Source organism: Hyposmocoma kahamanoa, unplaced genomic scaffold (assembly GCF_003589595.1).
Source record: "Hyposmocoma kahamanoa isolate Upper Pololo Valley unplaced genomic scaffold, ASM358959v1 172, whole genome shotgun sequence".
Taxonomy (NCBI): Eukaryota; Metazoa; Arthropoda; class Insecta; order Lepidoptera; family Cosmopterigidae; genus Hyposmocoma; species Hyposmocoma kahamanoa.
Genome location: NW_020653622.1, coordinates 1,011,791 through 1,034,548, shown reverse-complemented (window position 1 = coordinate 1,034,548; position 22,758 = coordinate 1,011,791). Strand labels below are relative to the sequence as shown.

Genomic DNA, 22,758 nt, shown 5'->3' with positions numbered 1-22,758 from the left:
CCAATGAACCCTTGACCCATAGGAAAGCCCTTTCATACAACTTTTTTTATTCTTGTCACTTCGAATCCCACCCTTTCTGAGGACTTCACTGATCTGGGCAATGTAAGTCCTTCTGGAATGTCCTCTTAAAACCCTTCAATCCACTTTCATCTACATTTAACTGCCTCCGTGGTCGAACTACGAACCAACATGCTGGACTGGGAAGATTTTCGGTTTCCGGAGCCGGGAGAAATATATGTATGGCCTACTTTAATTTTATACTTGTCTAATATGTGTGTCCATGACAACAACGATGCGGGGCTATGAGTGTGTGCAAAAAAAAAACATCCGCATCATAAATAATAATAATAAATAATAAAATCGTTTATTTATATCCACACATTAATAAGTAAAAAAAATATAAAAGTTCTACACAGTGTTTAGTAACAATAGTGATGAGAGATAAAAAGGTCTGTAGCTCAGCACAATGGCGGAGTATTTCACAACGCCGCTGATATTCTGCTAGAGCCTACCATGTTCATAAAAAGAAGAACGAACACACTCTATCATTCTAGTTCTAAGATTTCAAGCCGATTGTTAATAAACATGTTTGGTAGTTCTTCTTACATCCATCCGCTTTACATACTCAAACCACATCACCATTCCTTTCTTTATTCCAGTCACCACATCCTCTTTCAAGTCACGTCTTTCACGTGCAGACATGAACATAATTTGGAAGCAAGTTCGAAACATATTTATACGAACCTCGCCTTGCAAATACTACACATGTGGGGAATGCTCAATTTGATTTTAGAGAAGTATATCCACTTAAAGTTAAAAATAAAATATTGTATGAGTAACTACACGATATATTCAAGCATAGACATTAATCAGAAACATAAAACAATAAAGTTTCCTCGATAGATAAAAATCACGAAATGACCTCTAATTTTCACATTTTTTCGATTTATCCTCGAAATGCTACAGGTTATTAGGACAAAAATTAGATAATTAATTATATTTATGCATGATCGACAACTGTCACCGTGGATTTTTTTTAATCTCTTTAGTTTTAGAGTTATTCCGCTAAAACGAATTTGGCACTTTTAATGCGCAAAATTCAACATCTCCTGTCGCATGACACGCGAACTTCAGGCATATATTTGTTTCACAAATTTGGGCGGAGCCAACGTCGAAACTTTTTTGGCATGTTCCCTCTTAAACAATAATGACATAAAGCAAAAAATAAAACACAATGTGACAAAAATATTAAGACAATATTTAAATGAGAGATAATGAAAGTTGCAAAGGAACTTTTTGACAAGAGACCTCTGCCCAATGTCGATGTCACATTGATATTGAGAGCAGTGTGACCATTTGTGGCAGATTTAATTTTTATTTATTCTCATTGCTGCAGAACATGATAAGTTATATTTAATGTGGCAAAGTTTGACAAATTTGGGAATATTCAGGAAGTTCTTTATTATTTTTGGGAACAAACTGAAAACTTGTTGTTTTCTGCTACTACGAACAAACATCTGAAGCGAAATACAGGACAATGTTATAAATATAACCTATATCAACTTTAAAACTGCAGCTTCTACAGGCTGTACTCAATTAGCTTGTTTGATGCTTTGATAATGAATCACAAGTATTGATAGGTCTCCTTAATGCACGTCGTCAAAAACACGGAGTTACAAAACACACGGAATGTCGCCATCCTTCTTTGTTTCAGACTTGCTTACAAATGTTCGTGTGTGTGTGTTTGTGTGTGTAAAAATAAATAACCAATAAAAAGAGACGGACCTCGGTATTAATTCTTTTCTTTATTAGAGTAATTTAATGTATCTATTAAAACTTATAAAACCAAGTCAGACGTGTATATACACTGGATACAGAGTCATATTTTGCGTTATTCAGAAATGCACATAGCACGCACATTCCATCCGTTTCTGCACTTTCCGTTGGATCGTGAATACTGTAGTATCTGTGCCATTTGAAATACTCGTAGTATTTGTTTTTGTCTTGAATAAGTTCGTTCATCAATGACGCCAGCTCCTTCGGTGTTAAATCACTAGCATTAATATACGATCCCGGAGGCAAGAATCTAAAATTAATAAGCATATAATTAGTTCGGAAACAAACTTTCGTTTAACACATGGATTCCCAAACATTTTAGTTCACCGCCTACTTAAGCAAGAAAAAGAAATTCAACGCCCACCACTCCAATAAATCATTGAAACCACGTATTTTTTGTATTAACTTGACACAAACATTCATAGGAAAGAAAATTATATACATTGTACGGACAACGGCACATCAGGCTACACATTTTTGTTCGAAAATCGCCTCCAGTGCAACGGAACAAGATACGTCAATGTGTAGCTTTATGTGCTGGCGTGTGTATGTTTTTTAGTATATATGGGTAATTCAGGTTCTTTTTTTTTCAAATGCGATAGCACCCTCTGGACAGCATCAACGTTCCCCTATTGCTTTCGAGACCCCTAGGACTCTTCAGCGCCCACTGGGGGACTGTAGGAACCACTTTGTTATGACACAAACAAAGTTATGAAGTGCATATTTTCGAAAGTGTTTCCATCATGATAATTGTATAAATCAAGTGTAATATAACATTTTATGTGCCGATATTTTTATTTTGATAATATACAGGTAAGTTAAAAAGACAAAAAAAGCTTAAATATTACAAATCAAAACTAGGATTTTTAAATTTTATGAATAAAATTGGGTCCTCGCGGCAAGGTGCACAAGATGCTGGCAGCGTACCCTCTTTATATGGCTTTGGTAATGCGTTGGGCAAGGTAGCTGCCAGGCCGTGGGTTTCTCAGACAGTCTATTAATTTTTTGGATAAAATTTTATACAGATGAAGGGCACAGGGGCCAAGGGTTTCGACTCCAAAGGCTGTAAATAGGAAGTTGGGACCGATATCCTCGTACTTATTCAGGGAAATACTGCCTTCTTATCTATTTCTCCGGCCAAGCGGTAATGTTACTATTACTGCGTTCCGGTTTTGAAGGGCAAGGGTGCTGGCAGTGGCGGATTTGCCCTAAGGCCCAGTAGGCCCGGGACTAGGGCGGCCAATCGTGACAAAAAATTCACCGATGATCACAAGAATTAACCCAAAGTACCAAAATATTATAAAGGCTCACGCACATTATAGCGGGCCGCACTGTACCGCATCATATGCCTAACAATAATCTTTCTAAAACACTTTCGTAGATTTTGTGTATAAAATATAGATTATTTACATATCTGTAATGAAATGTTGACGGCCTTCGTGGCTTGCACACCGGTTTTCCCGGTGTCGCCATCTCTGAGGTCCAGGTTCGATCCCCGACCGGGTCAGTGTAGAAATCTAACTTTTTAATATTGTCTCGGGCCTGGGTGTTTGTGGTGCCATCTTTGTTTCCGATTTCCATAACACAAGTGCTTACTTTGGGATCACAGCAACGTATGCGATGTTGTGTATTATTTATTTAATGTATAATCACTACATCACAACATATTGTCACTACCGCGTCTGCTCTCTTTTTGATCACAATAAACTCGAAAACTATTGAACGGATTTTCATGCGGTTTCCACCAATGGACAGAGTGATTCATGAGGAAGGTTTGAATGTACAATTTATTTAGGTTTTGTGTAAGTTGACTGAAATATGACGATAAATATTGAAGGTGTCGGAAAAAATCTTGCCGGCTGGGCGCTTTACTGGCGTGCGCCCTGAAGACTAATAGAGATAATAATATATCAAATAAATGTTTTAAATTTAAATTTAAATGTGTAAAAATTCCTCCTAATCCTAGAGTCGTATACCTCATTAATGAGGGTCGTGACCCCCCGCGGACACAAGCTCCGCATGACAACGCTGTGCCATCTGTGGCGGTCTTTGGCATAGTGAAGCGCATCATGGAGACCCATGCCGAGAGGAGCCGCAACAAACTTAGTCGGACCATCTTGTGGGGCAGCGACAGTTCGAGGTTGTGCCCTTCTTTCCTGGCAATGTGACCAAAGAAATCAAGTATCCTACGTAGACATAAAATGGACAGTCTGGTCTGGACGCTAAGTTCCTGCAAAATTGAGTCGTTGTTGCAAAATTTAAAAATATTAAATAAGAAATTTCTGAATAGATTTCGATAAACGTTGGCAATAGAGAAAATTTATTATGTAATCTACCAGTAGGTATATGATGAGTCCTGAGAAAGGGGCGGCTGGTACTGCTGGTACTAGGGCGATCAAGACGGCAAATCCGCCACTGGGTGCTGGTGAAATTACAGGCACAATGGACTTGCAAACCATACTAGACGCTATGCCAACTAAGCCACGGAACGAACCAGCGGACCTTAAGAATTTTTCCATGTGCTTGTTGGCAGATCTTTATTTTTTGGGTTTTATCGACTTTTTATGCCGTAGGGCCATTTCTGTCAGGAACTTATTTCTTCCCTTATTTCTTCATTTAATTCGGATCCGGCCGCATCGAAGGATTTTTTTCCAAGTATTCGGTCTTTGTTATTAATAATTATAACAAAACTAGAGGAGCAATTTCACAAAAACAGTTGAATATCACAGTAATAAAACGTCGCGACATTAAATAAAAACTTGAAAATTAAGAAGATTTTATTCATCGACAGAAAACATACGTAATTAATCAGGTACAGAGTACTAAAAAACCAACCTTACAAGCGACATCCGAAGTGGATCCGAATTTCTAGATTTGCATAATCTAGGATTCCGAACGAATACATATCGGATGCGCTAAATTTCGAATGACATAAATACCGACCACCGACCGTACTGTACTTGCAGTAAAGAGTATTTTAATGTGTACAAACATTGACTTACAAATATATGGACGTCGGGTCCGCGCTAAAAAGTGTCCGAACTTATAGGGCGTTAAAATCGTATACAGAGCCTCATTCACGCTCTAGTCTTCGTTTGTTCGACTGACAGCGAAGCAAGCAAAATTAGACAGTAGGTACTGCGATGACATCACAATTTAAATTCAACGTTTTAGCTTTTTCATATTCCTTTACATGTCACTACGTTTAAATAGGTTGACTTGGGACATTTATTTCGTTGTTTTTGTATTAGACCCGTCGTCCATTTATTTGTAAGTCAATTTGTACAAAGGATAGAACAAGCAGAAAATGGAATTTAAACGGCAATTAGACCAGGTAAGAGTTTTTTTTTTTCATAATACCAATAAAACAAGTCGTGCGCCTGATGGAAAACGACATCCATAACAGGTGCAGTGCCAATCAGAGATTTAAATCGCAAAGATCTGAGAGGCCATTGCGCCCGTCACCCTAAGATATAAGTTGACAAGTCCCTTGTGCCTGTAATTTCACCAGCACCCTTACCCTTCAAAACCGGAACGCAGTAATGCTAACTGCTTGGCGACAGAAACAGGTAAGGTGGCAGTACTTCCCTGGACGATTCTTTGACAAGGAGCTCTACTGCTCGTAAAATTAGCTAATTTGCTGGTTTTCAGGCTTCACCCGACAAGTATTCACGGCATGAGTCGCCGTAGCATGTAGATATAGATATATTTTAAATGTTATATAACTAAGAGGGTACCTTATTCACTGCATAGAAATATTACAAAAGCGTTTGCGTAAGTCTGATCCGTATCTAGCCCTGTATTCTCGTTGGCCATCCAAGATCCGTCCTAAAGAATTGCTGTCAAATAAGTAATACTCGACCAAATCAAAAAAATAATGTCATGTCACACCCCGGACACTCCATACAACGATCGAAAAATTATTTACCTACTTCTACTGCTTACAGCAAGGCGCTATCTGCACACGCGCAAATGTGTGCGTGAAGTGGCAGGGTTACCCATCACTTTCTCGCACTATTACGTTACGTGGTCAGAGCGGCAACATAGCGAAAATTCTAACACGAATCTGTTATCTACGATTCTATTAATAGAATTCTAATAATTATACACGTCTATTAAGTATTTATATCGATACATTATTATATTTTTCATTAATTCACTAACTAGAGTAATATTGAAGATTTATTTCAAAAAAATCCGCTCACGCGATACTTGTAGCCGTAGACGCACACCACACCTAGAGGTGCCCGTGATGATTTTATACCGATTTATCGGATATCGAAGTTATAACAGGTAAAAGAACTAATATTAATTGCTATTTCGGTAACCACTCTGGCAAACCATAAAGTTTTTAATGCCTGGGTCTGTCATTAAAAAAAATAAACAACTTCAAAAATACGTCACGACAATCGTGTGTGTTATTGTTTGGGCTGGTGATTTCGGTGTTTATTTATTGAAAACATACCGTAAGTGGCGTTTTTTAAGTTTACCCTGAATATAAATGTTTATAAACTATACTTTAAGGAGTAATTTCATGGTAAACGTTAGAACCACTCAAACGGAATATTATCATATTTATCCAAGTACACCAAAAATTTCATTAGTGCTTTTTAAGTGCAGGATTTGCGGTGTATTACTGCATTTTATTTGAGATGTTTTTGTTCGTAGTACGGAGGGTATTTATTTAGCAATGCAGAATAATAATTTTTATTTATAAAAACTTGTATTTAAACTGAATGCGTTTCTAATTTGCGAAACCAAATAGCCGCCATTTTGCGGTAGGAGGAGCGCATCGCGTGAGCGGTTATATTAAAAGCACCTTAAATGTTATATTTCGGGTGCTCTCCGTGATGTATCCTGTAGAACGCCGATAAGCAGACAACTTTCAACAAAAAGAAAAGCAGAGAATGGAATTTAAATTAGAGATATAGGCCATGGCATACATAACTCAATCAGATTAGACATTCCCTTAAATACCAAAAGACGGGACGGACAAGTCGTGCGCATGATGGTAAGCGAGTCACGCCTATCCATAACAGGTGCTGTGCCACTCAGAGCTTTAAATTGCAAAGATCTTAAGAGCACCGCCACTGTGCCCGTCACCTTGGGACATAAGTTGACAAGTCCCATGTGCCTGTAATATCACCAGCACCCTTACCCTTCAAGACCGGAACGCGGTAGGTAATGCTCACATTACTAGTTGGCGGCAGAAATTGGTAATGTTGCTGCACAGAACAGTGGAGGAGAATAAAAACCGGAATTGAATAATGGAAGAGATATGTCATTCTTATTAACCGTAATTTTTTTTTGTATATATGTACGCGATAACTTTGGTTGAACCGATTTTCATGATTATTTTTTGTTGGAAAGAGGGTACGTCCAGAGTGGTCCCATTTAATTTTGAAGAAAATCGTAGGGTGACTGTTCATAAGAATCATTTTTATAAATAGCGCCTAAATTTTATTATAAGGGGCATTGACTTACAAATAAATGGACGACGGGTCTAATACAAAAACCACGAAAAAAATGTCCCAAGTCAACCTATTTAAACGTAGTGACATGTAAAGGAATATGAAAAAGCTAAAACGTTGAATTTAAATTGTAATGTCATCGCAGTACTGTCTAATTTTGCTTGCTTCGCTGTCAGTCGAACAAACGAAGACTAAAGCGTGAATGACGCTCTGTATACGATTTTAACGCCCTATAAGTTCGGACACTTTTTAGCGCGGACCCGACGTCCATATAATTGTAAGTCAATGATAAGGGGCAATTATTTTAATGGTTGAATTTGCTATTCTCCAATTCAAAGTGTTTTTCTCTCTCAATATACTTTGAGTAGTGAGAACCGACTTTAATTATCTCCTGTGTCAAGTCCCGTATAGTGGCGAACTAGGGGATGAACCGATCCGAACCGATTTCAACAAAACTTGGTAATTATATGTAATTCTACGTACTTCTGAGGTCGGTTTTTTTAGTACTCTGTATTGATTTGATATACTGATTCTATTTTTATTATTCGACCCGATCGAGTAGTCTCGAAATCAGACGGGTTTCTGAGCGAGTAGACGAACCTGATTCCTACTATATCTTTCTAATTTGTGAGTTAAATCACCTATTGTTCCGATTTGAAATGTTAAAAAGTTTCCGATGGGATAGTTGTGAATCGCAATTATGTGCCTCGACTCGGAAAAGACGCAGTTTCTGATCGGGAGAGGCAATCAAAATCAAGCTGTGTTCAAATAAGTTTCATGAAAATGTATGCAGTCCATTTTCCTAACCTTCTAAAAACATCAAGAATTTACGACAGTCTTATGGAAGAAAAGCAATATACCCAACGGGTAAGGTGGCTCTTCTACTACCAAATATATACAATACATAGAAAATGAAACTATTATTTCGGATCAAAATCACGTATATTTGTTTCTCCAAACAAACCAACATTTCGTGCCGTTTACAGGTCCCATCCATTAAGCAACAAGATCAATTACAAGATTAAATACCAGAGACACTAAAGTCAAATCAGCTAATGAAGTTAAAAAGAAGGACGGCGAAAGCTGCCCCAATAACGACGAAGAGCCGTTCATGGACTTTGCCAGTATAATTTTGCATTTTAGTTTATGCCTAGTTATCAATATATTTTTGTATATTTTTAGAAATCGGGATTTAAAAAATTGTAAAACATTGTATTTTAGAATAGATGCAAGAACACAACGCAATTGGTTCAGTTGGACCATAGATTAGGTAACGTTTTTGTTTTGTACATACATTTCATTTTAAGCATGACTGAATGTTTACAGCTATAAAACACCTAATGAAATAATGAATTAAACAATAATGACATAAAGCAAAAAATGTTATACAATGTGACAAAAATATGACGACAATATTTAAATGATAGATAATGAAAGTTGCAAAGGAATGTTTTGACAAGAGACCTCTTGCCAATGTCAATGTCACAATATTGAGAACAGTGTGACCATTTGTTGCAAATTTCTGCCAATTGTAAGATTTAATTTTTATTCATTTTTATTGCTGCAGAATATGATAAATGAAGGGAAGGAATGAATATTCGGGACTTTTTTTAAAATTTTTGTGAATAAACTGAAAACTTGTTGTTTTCTGCTACTACGAACAAACATCTGAAACGAAATACAGGACAATTTTATAAATATAACCTACATCAACTTTATAACCGCAGCTTCTACAAGCTGTACTCAATTAGCTTGTTTGATGCTTTGATAATGAATCACAAGTAGTTATTGATAGGTCTCCTCTATGCGCGTCGTCAAAAACACGTTACAAAATACACGGGATGTCGCCATCCATCTTTCTTTGCTCAGTTTTGTGTAGAACTGGCTAACAAAAATCCCAACTATCCTGTTTTTCAGGTAATATCCACCTAGAAAACGGAGTCTTCTTAAAAAATATATGTTTACCGTACATGATGTGTACCAGACGAGTTATTGAAACAAAAATAAAGCAGTCATACACTACGCTACCTTTCTTTTATTAAAAAAAACCGACCTCAGAAGGTCGTGGAATCTATCTGCCACGTTTGATTGAAATCGGTTAACCGAAAGTACGCGAAACCGGATTTATCCCTTAGTTTGCCGCCCTTAGAGGTGGAGTATTTTCTTCAAACATTAAATGGGAACAATACTGAGGTACACTCTTTCCAACAAAAACAGAATTATCAAAATCAGTTCACAAGTGCCCGGAGTTACCATGTAACAAACATACAAAATATACAGTCGAACTGAGAACCTTCTCACATTTGAGTCGGTTAAAAATAAGTGCGCATTTGACCTCCATTTCCCCTGGAGGAGCAAACACACCCAAATAATGTCTAATCACTCTTGCATTGAAAAGGAATATATTAAACCGTTCATGGACCGAGTCTGCAGGCAGGGAATTCCAATTGTGTACACGGCGCGCGGCGGGCTTGCTCACATTCAACCCGCGCTGCTTCGTTTGTTTGGAATTACCCTACTTATTTAACTATATCATACTTTTATGGCGCTGGATAAAAACACAACGCTTAATTTCGCTAATGCAGCACCACCTATTTTGTCGTTCCTTCCTAAATACCATAAGAATTATTGCAGGAAAGGACAATAGAAACCATTTTACAACAGCGAATTTAATACATAACAACATAAATATCAAATAAGTTTTATTGCGGGATTCTCTTCCAGTACTTTTTCTTCTTTTTGTTTATGATAGATTTGTTCACGCTATACGAATATTACAAATTTTCCGAAAAATTGGAAAAATATAATTTGGAAGGCTCGTATTAAGTTCTATGTTTAAAAATATCTTTTGAAGTTTTATTTAGCGTGAATTTATATAAAATAAACTTGCACATATGCATATGATTTCACAACAGCGAAACCTCCAACAATTACTCCATCGCCACTTGTTGATGGCTCGTTTTTATTCAGTAACTTCGTCTTTTGACAGCTGTCAAATGTGGCAATTTAAAAGAGAAATATGCGGAAAAATATTTATTTCTCTGAAAAATTTTTTTTTTTCAAAATGGAAAATTTTCCATGACCAACACTAACGAAGACTAAGGCCAACTGTATCTCGAGAAGCTGAGTTGACGGTCAGTCCGCCTAAAAATAAATTACAAGAAAATCTGTTTCAACATAATGTATAATTATTTTCAATAATTTACCAAATAAAATTAAATTGTTACAAGGACATACTTTCAAATTACAATTGACAAAATGGCTTTTGACACATTGCTTCTATAATAATAAAGACTCCTTAGAATAACACTATGAACACTAAGATCTGAAGGGCACTGCCAATGCGCCCGTCACCCTGAGGCATAAGTTAACAAGTCCTATGTACCTGTAATTTGACCAGCACCCTTACCCTTCAAAACCGGAACGCAGTCATGCTCACATTAATGCTTGGTAGTTACAGAAGTAGGTAAGGTGGCAGTATTACCCTAGACGAACTCTTTCATAAAAAGCTCTGCTGCTTCTAATGTGTATAGAATTCCTGCGAACTTTCCCAAAAGGCGTATACAGTTAGATGAACAGTTTTTTCTTATCTTTTTCTCTACATAACTGAAGATACTACAAACAATTTTATTTAAAGCAAATGAATATATGAATGTTAATGAAGACAAATATACTTCTTTTTATTCACGGCATTTTAAAAATATAAAAACTAGGAACTTCATAGCAGTAGCATAAAAAAAATATTTTTATGTGCAGAAAGTGTAGTGAACAAACGGAACTTTTCTAATAACTTTAAGTCCATGAAGATCAGGCGCGAATCCAGAATCCAGAGTAGTATAATGCGTCTTCACCAGTACCCATTCCAGTGTTCGCATGGGTCAGGAAAAAATTTTAATTTCCTTCTTGACAAAAGATGGTCGAATGAACTATGCAAAATTCGTTTAACAAATTTAAAGTAACTCCGTAAAATGGCGGATGGCTTACGACCAATGTGAAGGGCGACCATTTTTTCCAATTTACAACAAAAGGACAATGGTCAATACCTATTGCTAACCGAAGAGAGAAATGGTTTCACAACAAATATCAACGTTATTATTATTAAAATATTATAAAATCTCAACACGTCTGTTGGATTCTTGTTTATAGCGGACTGTAGATGGATTCGGTCCTATGTCCTGTGAAAGTTTGTTTGAATATCGACCAAATCCATCTACAATCCACTATAAACAAGAATCCAACATTGGTCCTTCGAGCCGGATAGAAACTTATATTAACATTGGTCCTTCGAGCCGGATAGAAACTTATATTTGCTTGAATTTTACACTGTTAATTTACAACGTTCATACGAGGATAGTCAAAGTAAAAAGTATACCAAAACCATAGATAAAATCTATCATAAAGTTTTGTCGCCATAAACACATCGAGTAATGCTACAGTTTTCAATGCCGGCTACAAAATTCATTTATTGACATCCTAAAAAGGGTTAGGTACACACGACAAGATCAACCATGTGCGAAACAAACTGTCGTCATTACCACAGATTACTTAATAGTTACTACGCAACAGATTCATCACTGTCATACAAAACCGAAAATACCTTCGCTATAATAGCCTACTAAAGGTAAGCGTCCACAGATCCACGCATCGAACGGATCGCATCAAACGGCTCCGTTTTTGGCAGTGCATCCACTGTATCCGCAGCAATCGGATTGCCGACGCAACTACTAGTCGGATTACCGAAGCCACTTTTGGTAACGAGCGCACGAGTTTAACTTGTGTGTCCGAGACAATGAATTTGGAAATTGATGAAGAACAATTTGTCGTGATGGCTTGTTTGTTGGCAGAAGAAGAAAGAAGATAAAAAAAAATAAACATGATATCTGGATATATGACATATTCAAGCGCGCATGAGGTGCGTCCACTGATACGCAATCCGTATGACGTCGTCGGCACGCATCTGAAAAATTGATCCTCCGAGCAACTGCGTCGGCATTACCGACAGGCCGGTGCGTGCGATCCTTGCGATGTGGATCTGTGGACGCCTGCGTTAAATCTGACCAATGACACCAGGCGCTCACTACAAGGAAAAAGGAACCTAAGCACGCGCTCTGAGAGGTGAAAATAAAGTTGCCCGCCGTGTGCAGTCTTGCAGAACCGAATGTTAATTAATGAAAGACTTGTATGAGCGTTTGTATCGACGTCGATACACTGATCGGTAGGCACTTATGGCGTAAACTTGAGCGAGTGATGGACCCCTATCATTGCACAATACTTTCAAATTCGGCATCAATGTTTATTGCAGAAAACTTATTCCTAGAAATGTAGCTTATTGTGTACTTGTGATGTCAAATACAAATATTATTCATACAAAAGGAACTGGAGGAGGTGCGTAGTCCTCTCGACATAAATGATCGAGGCGTGACTAGCCCCGCTCCTGGGGGTCGATTCAGAAACTTACGATAACTGAGTTGTCGACCGATTCGATTTGAAAGCGTACGATTTCTTTTCATTTTTATTCACAACACCCGAATCGAACGTCAAATTATCGTATTCGAAACCGAACTGCAATGACGTCACACCCGTACAACTACTCGAGTTCTCGACCGACAAAGGCTACAAACGTCATTCAGAACACAGTTATCGAATGAAAGTTATCGAACGTTCTATTTTTTACAAAGCAAAAATGTAATATAGAAATCTCTTATTATTTTAAGTGGAGTATGGATTTTTTTGAATTTTATTAATTTATTTTAATGCAAGATTAAATTCCTATATTTTAGGCCATTCAAGTCATAAATATGTATATAAAAGGATTTTCATTTTTCTTATAATCTATTTCACCGATTAACGCCGTAAACGCTGTTGATAACGATATCGTATCTTAACGTTTAAAGCTAATGTTCTGAATAGCTCAGAAAGCGCCTTTCGATTCGAGAACGACATCCAGCCGATGACGAAAATATCGAAGAGTTCTCAATCGAGGTCCTGGTGCCATTTGTCGAAATTTGTTTTCATATACTGAACATACTTATTCAAATCAAACTTACACTCGAGTTATTACAATTGTTTTTTTAAACCATATATAAGTAAATAACAATGATATAATAATAGAATAATAAACATCATTTAAAGAAACGAACTTGGTATAGTCTGCACCTCCAAACACAATCGGTACGGCGAAGTTCTTTGTGGCAATTAATATTTTCTCCGTTACGTAATCTTCGCACATTGCATTCTCAAACGCCAAGTAAAAATAATGAGTCGATGAAATCCATTTATGACAAATTTCTTTCGAATGGGTGCCGTTTGGTGTGTTCCAATAGCTGCATGGTGTAATCTCTTCGTAGGGGTAAACACATCGTTGGGAGCCAGTTGTCATGATACTAAGATTGTAGCTTTCCAATTCGGTTACTAATTTTACAACAAAATCTTCACGATTGTTAACTGTATGACAATGTGATACCAACCAAATCGCAGCTTGGTTTTTACTTTGCAATTTTCGTTTAATTTCTTCACCGATTGGTTCCATATCGCTAACATCCATCCATTTTACGTCGTTTTTAGGTACTATAACTTTATTGTCTGTCTTGTTTCTTACCACAAAAAATCTCCACGGGACATCTGAATCTAGTTTATATGCGAAAGTGTAATTGAAAAACCCGTCATAAACAGCTGAAATTGAATACATTTCAGGAGGTTCTCTACCGACGAAAATATATTTCTGTTCTTGTGATCGGACGGGTGGGATGACTGACGTCGGGTTATCATTGAAGATGTCAATTGAATAAAACAAAATTACGTCGAAATGCAAAACATCATTGAAATGTGACCTGTTATAGGTGAAGAAACAATTTTGAAACCTGCAATTTTTATTAATCAAGTATTGCTGTCCCGGAGCTTTGTCAAATGCATATATTCTATGCCACGAAAGGACATAAATTAAATTTTTTTCGCTTTCTGCTACGTAAAAATAAAATACCAAAACGATCATATTATTCAAAATGTGTCTGCTTCCTGCTGCATTCATTTTTTATTGATATTTTTAAATCTAAAATTTTTCGATGCGTATGATCTCTTTCGACGAACCGTTAAGACTACCTTTATCAACAAATTCCACGTTTTATATCAATCAGAGAAAGAATGCCCCATTGTTTGTACCACATATTATATTTGTACCATACTTAACGATTAGGTACCTATTGTTACAAAAATAGCGTGCTTATCCATGAGTATATTCGTTGTACGCCGATGGCAGGCTTCATCAAACCTGGACTTTTCTGAGGGCAGCGAAACAAACATAATCAGAAACGGCTCTGCCCATTACCAGTTAGCAGCCTTGGACTCGGTGAAGCGAAAAGCAAAGAGACTTATTAACAACAATTCTCTTGTGGAGTCGAAACTACAAAATCTCGACCATCGCAGAAAAGTAGAGTGCTAGAAAGTGAGTGATTGAGAGAGAGAGAGTGAGAGAGAGATTGAGAGTGAGTGATAGAAAATCAACAAGATTTTTCTATCGGATACATTTCGGGGAATGCGCGCAGGAACTTGTCAATTTAGTTCCACCCTCATCGTTCCTCCTTCAGTCGATCAGAAGGTCCGAAACACTCCATCCTTATATCGTTCATATACCACCAATTCGCACTAAGTGTTTTCCTCCTTTCTGACGCGTGCGGCAAGGGAATGGAATACTCTACCGACTTATCTGTACTTAACGTACAATTTGGGGCTATTCAAGGCAAGAGTGAATAGGCATTTTTTTAGGCAAACGCTTTCCATCGTCGGTCACATCGTCGTTTAACATCAGGTGAGATTGTGGCCAAGCGTGTGTCGTTTATACCTTGTTGTCAACATAGTAGTAAAGCTCCTTGTGAAAGAGTTCTTCCAGGGAAGTACTGCCACCTTACCTATTTTTGCCGCCAAGCAGTTATGTGAGCATTACCTACTGCGTTCCGGTTTTGAAGGGTAAAAGTGCTAATGAAAAGGTTTAAAGTTCTGAGTGGCACTATACCTGGTATGGATTGACGTGTAGCTTACATTAGGCGCACGACTTGTTCGTCACGTCCCTTGTTATTATAAAAAAAAAAAAATTTCATAAGAAAATTTTCTAAAATTTGGAAGTGAAACTATTTAGGTCCAATCCTCAATATCGCAGTCCAATGCGGACATAGGCCTCTCCTGTTGCGCGCTATTATGCCCGGTCCCCAACTCGCCGCATCCATCTGCTGCCAGCAGCTTTTCGCAAATCGTCACTCTATCTGACCATAGGGCGTCCTACACTACGTTTGCCGAGCTGTGGTCTCCACTGAAGACAATGATTATATTATTTATTATTATTATATAAACGTAAGTTTATTATATATGTATCATAAGTACGTTTATATTATGTTATATATTTTATACCATACAAGTTATTGATTAGCTTTCACGAAGTGTAGTACCAACCTATTGTTTTTTTTTTCTGTTTGGCCCAATGGTTGACTGGTAGGGAATGCCTTAAGGCATTAAGTCCGCCATTTATACTTCAGTGTATTGTACTATAAACCTTTTTCTTCTTCTATAGTAACCAAGTTTATGATAAATTTATGATACCAAATGATGATACCAAATTTATGATATTTAACTGCCTCTGTGGCCGAACGGTTACCATGCCGGACTGCCACGCAGAGGTCCCAGGTTCGATTCCCGGGCCGGGAGAAATATTTGTATGGCCTACATTTATTTCTCTCGTGAGTTTGGGTGTAATTTGTGGTTGTCTATGTGTGTGTACATGGCACCCGCGACACAGGGTTTGCCTAGTGCAGGGCTATGTTGAGTGTGTGCGTTATTATTATTGTTATTATTATTATTATTCAATTATTTTTAGGTGAAATTACTCCACTAGCTTGCTGTGGCGAGTCGTCCATATAACTCTATTTTTACCGGGTTGCCTAATATTTTCCACGCATTATCAAATACTAAATTTTATGTGTAGAATAAGTTAACCAGCGAAATGAAGTACACTAGTACCTTGTGTGCTAATAAGTTGTGTTATAAGTGTCGGCAAGGCACCACTTTTTCTTAAGAGAAGTGCTTTTTATTTTGCTCCGGTTATACTAACTACAATTGTCACGTCTCGCCACGTGGTTTGCACTTTATAACAAACTACTAGTTTGACCACACCGCGAACGAAGCTAATTTAACTTAGCTAGTATTCTGTACCGCATACAAAATAATGGACATAATTTCCTTAACGACTGTGTGACATTCAGTTGTCAACCGGTGTTCAAAAGATTTTAAACCATTCTTTAAGCAACAATTAAGCTCCTTGTCAAAGAGTTCTTCCAGGGTAGTACTGCCACCTTACCTATTTCTGCCGCCAAGCAGTAATGTCAGCATTACTGTGTTCCGATTCTAAAGGAAAATGGTGCTGGTGAAATTACAGGCACAGGGAACTTGTCAACTTATGTCTCAGGGTGACGGCCATAGTGGTAGTTCCCCTCAGATCTTCGCAAATTAAAGCTCTGAGTGGCACTGTAACTGTTAAGGACAGACGTGTAGCTTACCATCAGGCTCTCGACTTGTTTGTCCCATCACTTGATGTTATAAATAATCTCAGTACAGACAACTAAAAAAACCGACCTCAAAAGTAAGTGGAATTACGTCTATTTGCTAAGTTTTATTGAAATATCCCCTAGTTCGCCACTATACAGGACTTGACACTGGAGATAATAAAAATCGGTTCTTACTACTCAAAGTATATTGAAAGAAAAACGCCTTGAATTGGAGAAATAGCAAAATCAACCATTAAAGTAATTGCTCCTAAATTAAAGTTAGGCGCTATTTATAAAAATGAATCTTCATGTGTGAAGAGCCACCATTCGAGGTGGATGCTTTTCTTCAAAATGAAATGGGACCACTATGGAAGTACCCCCTTTCCAACAAAAAAAGAATCATGAAAATCGGTTCACAAATACCGGAGTTATCGCGAAACATACATACAAAAAAAGAACATACAGACGAATTGAGAACCTCCTCCTTTTTTGAAGTCGGTTAAAAAACGTACTCGAAACAAAATAGAGTAATCGAAGGCTGCACATTTTGAAAAGTAAAATACTCGTGATGTCGTTTTTGTTTTTTGAGTTTCATAGGGGGTTCGCGCGTCAAGAAACTAGAACAACTGTTCAGGCTAGCTCTGGACAAAGAATGATATAGGCAACTGACTGCCGACCTTCAATAATGAAAAGGCACTTGAAGAAGAAGAAGACGAATAGAACCGCTACCGTTTTATTATGTCACAGATCTTCAGAACAAGTCGTCTATATCATTCAGAACAAGAAGCACTGACTTTTTTTAAATACTACAGAAGAAGATTAAGTTTATTTCCCTCAGAAAAGCGCAGATTTTGATTAACCCTACCGTCGATATACGGCTAATGTACATAAGGCTGCGCACGCTTGTAGCAATAGATCACTAAGCATGGCGCCAACAAAGGACAGCATTCTTTCCTTAATTGATATAAAACGTGGAATTGCTTTGTTAAAAGCAGTATTAACGGTTCACTGAAGGAGATCATTGACGTCTAAAGAGACCACATTAAAAATATATTTTATTAAATTAAAATGAATATACCCGGAAGCAGATACATTTTAAATAACATGTTCGTTTTGGTATATTGTTTTTATGTCGCAGATAGCGAAAAGCATTTCATTTACATCCTTTCGTGGCATAGGACAACTACGTTTAACGTATCCTCAGGAGCGGAATATTTCATTAATAAAAATTGCAGATTCCAAAACTGTTTCTTCACCTTTGACAGGTCACTTTTCAACGATATTTTGTATTTCGACGTAATTTTGTTCAATTCGATTGAAGTTGCCAATGATGACCCGAAGTCAGTTATCCCACCTATCCGATCACCAGAACAGAAATACATTTTCGTGAGTAGAGAACCCCCTGAAATCTACCCTTTATCGTCAGTTTATGATGGATTTTTCAATTACACTTTTACATATAAACTAGATTCAGATGTCGTGTGGAAATTTTTTGTTGTAAGAAACAAGACAGACCATAAAGTTATAGCACCTTCAACAAAGGCTATCAATTGGATGGACGTTGACGATATGGAACCGATTAGTGAAGAAATTAAACGGAAATTGCAAAGTAAAAATCAAGCTGCGATTTGGGTGGTAACACATTGCCATACAGTTAACAACCGTGAAGATTTAGTTGTAAAATTAGTAACCGAATTAGAAAGCTACAATCTTAGTATCATTACAACGGGTTCACAGCGGTGTATTTATCCCTATGAAGAGCTTACACCGTGCCGCTATTGGAACACAGCGGAAGGCACCTTTGCGCGCGAACCTTGTTATAGATGGATTTCTGAGACTCATTACTTTTACTTAGCATTTGAGAATTCAATGACCGAATATTACGTAACGGAGAAAGTGTTAACTGCTACAAAGAACTTCGCCATACCGATTGTGTTTGGAGGTGCAGACTATACCAAGTTCGTTTCTTTAAATAACGTTTACTATTCTACTATATCGTTGTTATTTGCGTATATACCTTTTAACAAAATTGGTTGTAATCATTGTAATAGGATGAAAGCAAACTACGACAAGTATCACCAGGAGCGGCGCTAGTACAAGCCGTGCGCCACCGCTGAGTTGAGTTGTGTTGAGCCCCTCAAGCCTCGAAAGTTTCTGTCGAAAGAACCCCGAGCCTACACGTATATGTACATATTTGGCATCACTTAGAAATAATTTTTCCAGTGATATGATGTCATGTTTATCTCACAGTACGATGAGCTTATCCTGTGGTAATCCTTTTTAAGGCTTCAATAAATTAATTCCGTCATTGAATAGGGTAAAACCGGGGTAGATGCCGCAGTGAGATAGGTGCCTCGTTTTCAAAAAACCTACCTTCCCCAAATCCCAACAAAGAATAATTAGTTTAAATAAGGAGTATAGACACCACTCATCAAAGATCCTGCAGGGCTTCGTGTGGAATAGACGCGTTTAGCTTATGCATGTGTTTATCTCCGCGACGAACACGATAAACGGTTCAAAATTTCAGACGCAAGTATTTACTGTCGCATAACTTTGTAAATTACAATAAATTCCGTTTTATTTATATTATAACTATACACTGGTTCATTACCTGCGCACCTAGGTGTCAATTATCGCTCTATTGCATATAATAATAATAATAATAATAATAAATCTTTATTGTTTCTCTCACAAAGTCTTAGTATAAATACAAAAACAGTGCTTAATTATCTAAATAGTACAATATTTAAGTCTGTGTGAGAGACTGGCATCCGTACTAGGAGACCTGTATTACAGATCACCAGCCCCTCCACACTCCGGACCAAAGACAAGTATAGCTTAGTTATATAATAAAAGTGCATCTATATGTATCGAATAGGATAGTCGCCTCGATTTTTCGCGGTATACGTGCCCTTAGGGGCAAAGGACAAGACAAGAAAGTTAGGAAAAGAAAATAAAAAAATACATTGTTTTAGTGAAAAAGACATGTAAATGATAATAGTTTAAAAGTACCAAAAAGACAAATTATTCACAGTTTAAACAGTGAACAGTTTTGTATATAGAATGTTTTGATAGCTACAAAAATACGAAGTGAAGTAGGTGGTAACTTTAAATATGTATATATTTATTATTAAAGATGTAATATGTATATACAGTATATTAAAGATTACAAATAAAACATTTCATTATGAATTTTACTATTTTATTCTAAAGGGCATCTATCCTTCTTAGTATTTTCATTGTGTGGCGTCTATCCATATAGGTAGACATCTAAAAAATAGGTTTGCAAAGTCATTTTTTTCAAAATCAGTAAATGTTAGATCAATAAAATCAAGTATTAATGTGATGTAAAAGATTAAACTAGTTATATCCATAGGAATTATTCAAGGTAAACTAATAGTTTTTAAATTAGGAGGCCCTTTCAAAAAGTGGGGCATCTATCCCGGTTTTACCCTTTAACAGTATTACTTGCTTGAATAACGATTGTGTTTTAATAACAGTAACGACAACGTTTGTTGAAAACCCTGAAAGTGTTCTCGTTTCTTTCTCTCACCAAGACCATTTCCCTCTGCGGCTTGATATAGATACTGACCATTGCCGTCATGTTGTAAATTGGAAAATATGGTCGTCTTTTGCGTTGTTTGTTAGTCATCTTTCATTCTATGGAATTACTGGAAATGTGTCATAGGAACTTCGTTCACTCGGCTATCTTTTCTCAGAAAAGAAGCTTCCATTTTATCCAGATCTATGTGAACACTAGAATGAATACTGGTTAAATTGCATTATGCTGTTCTGGATTCACAGACTTAAAGTTATTAAGAAAAAATATTTGTAATAACTAGCCCTATTTTTAAGTAATCTGTTATTTAATGTTAAGGATGAATGTCCGAAATAATTTAGGTGAGACTCAACTGATGTGTTTCTTATAGCACACACCGGACACTCCGTACAACGGTCGAAAATTATTTACCTACTACTACTACATACAGCAAGGCGCTATCTGCATACGCGCAAATGAGTGCGTGAAATGGCAGGGTTACCCATCACTAGCTCGTACAATATAAAATTATAGAATCCTAATAATTATACACGTTCATTACGTATTTATATCGATATAATATTATATTTTTTATTAATTCACTAACTAGAATATTATTGAAGATTTATTTAAAAAATATATTAAAAGCACTTTGGACAGGTACCTTTAAAAAACGTAACCAAAGTATTTGGTATTGCGTGTCCAACTTTATCATTACCTTGTTAATAATTAGGTATATTCACTACGTAATGTTTATCGGCAATAAAAATTGAAAATTCGAGAACCTTTGTCCAGCTCACGAAGTTATGGCGTCTTATTATATTGATACAATAAATCTGTATTATGTATTACTCTGCACTAAAGAAAACAATAACTGAATGAGTGTCAGACATAAGTTTATTTACTTACTACGTTTCATCTTTTAAAAAACGAAAGAAACTCCTCTCTTTATCCCGTTTAGATGATTATAAACAGCGGTACACAGCACAATTAACGACCATTATAAATAGCAATTTAAAATGATGTTATATATTAACGTATAAACGTAATGAATAAATGAAAACTATATTCAAATATCAAAGCCGTCTTAGCGCGAAAACGACTCGCCGGCAGCCTTGTTCTCGTTCAGTCAGTGTGACCGTCAGTGTGTGGGGTGTGGTGCGGTATCTAAAGCTAGGGAGGGGCGGAGAGTGTCCGTACTCATTACTTATTTGTGCTCTGCTTATAGGTATTCATTCGTTTTGTTGTAAATTAGAAAAACTGGTCGACCTTCACACTGTTCGTAACCTATCCGCCATTCTAAAGAGTTACTTTAAATTGTAATAGGAATTATTACAATCCCAATGCATGGAAAAAAACCCAGGGCTTTCTTTATTCACTCTTTATTTACTGGAGTGTGTTCAGATGTTGGTACACTCGCTCTGTCCTACAAGTTGGTTCGATGTTTAGGTGGCTGCTCTGGATTGTGGATTCACACCTGATCTCCACAGAATTATGATAAAATTATTAAGAGTTTCAGTTCGGAAAAGGACCAAAAATGTGTGATTTCATTACCTAATCAATGTTATGGCTATAAATACATGAATAAAATATTTGATGCTTCTATTGTAAACTTACTAAACAAATAAAATCGTTTGTAGAGTATCTGCTCTTATGTAGAGAAATAGACAAATATTTACCACCTTTTTTCAGGCTCATTTTGGTGAAATTCTCTCCATCCTTTCAGGCACAACAAATAAGCATAAGACAAATATGACAACTCCATACAAACCTAGCAGTGCGGATTGTATGTGCGCCTGCTGCGTGACGCATCTCCGGACGCACACATTCGCATAACCTCCCGCTAAACTCGCGTTGGACAGCGCTGGTCATCTCACGCACCTTTCATTATTATGCTAATGTGTGCATCTGTACACGGCTAGCAGCGGGCGCGTACACACACAAGCTGCACTGCTACATTTGTATGGATTAACCATACTCGTCTTATTATTATACTATCTATGGTAGAAAGGAAAAAAGTAAGATTAGGCTGTTTTCAATCGTTCCTTTGGGTTACAAGTTTTCGATCAGCACATCATGAATATTTTTTTTTATAATAAATATTTTAGTATTGCTTCATTTTTTATATTTTTTTATATTATATATGGCAATTTGTTACACATTTTCTGGAGCACGACGCATGGGCTAGACGAATGTAGAGTTAATATAGACCTAGTTAAAACTAGTTAATCTTTGTGTCGTAATAGGTACATATTCTGATGGCGTATGAAGGAATCTTGATTCTTACGAAAAAGTTTACAAATATCAAAAATATGTATTCTGGGTAGCGTGAATTGTTCGTTTAGAAGTGAGGTCTTTTTTAGAGCGGTTACACAAGGCGAGT

General features: G+C 36.8%; 1 protein-coding gene across 1 annotated transcript; it reads right to left on the bottom strand.

Annotated features, from left to right (window-relative positions):
- Window positions 1-1,830: 1,830 nt before the first annotated feature.
- LOC113225756 (alpha-(1,3)-fucosyltransferase C-like) lies at window positions 1,831-14,197 on the bottom strand. Its single transcript, XM_026458166.1, has 2 exons — window positions 13,448-14,197; window positions 1,831-2,086 (listed from the first exon to the last, which is right to left on the bottom strand). The coding sequence occupies exons 1-2, from the start codon at window positions 13,993-13,995 to the stop codon at window positions 1,831-1,833; spliced, it is 804 nt and encodes a 267-aa protein (XP_026313951.1). The 5' UTR covers window positions 13,996-14,197.
- Window positions 14,198-22,758: the final 8,561 nt, after the last annotated feature.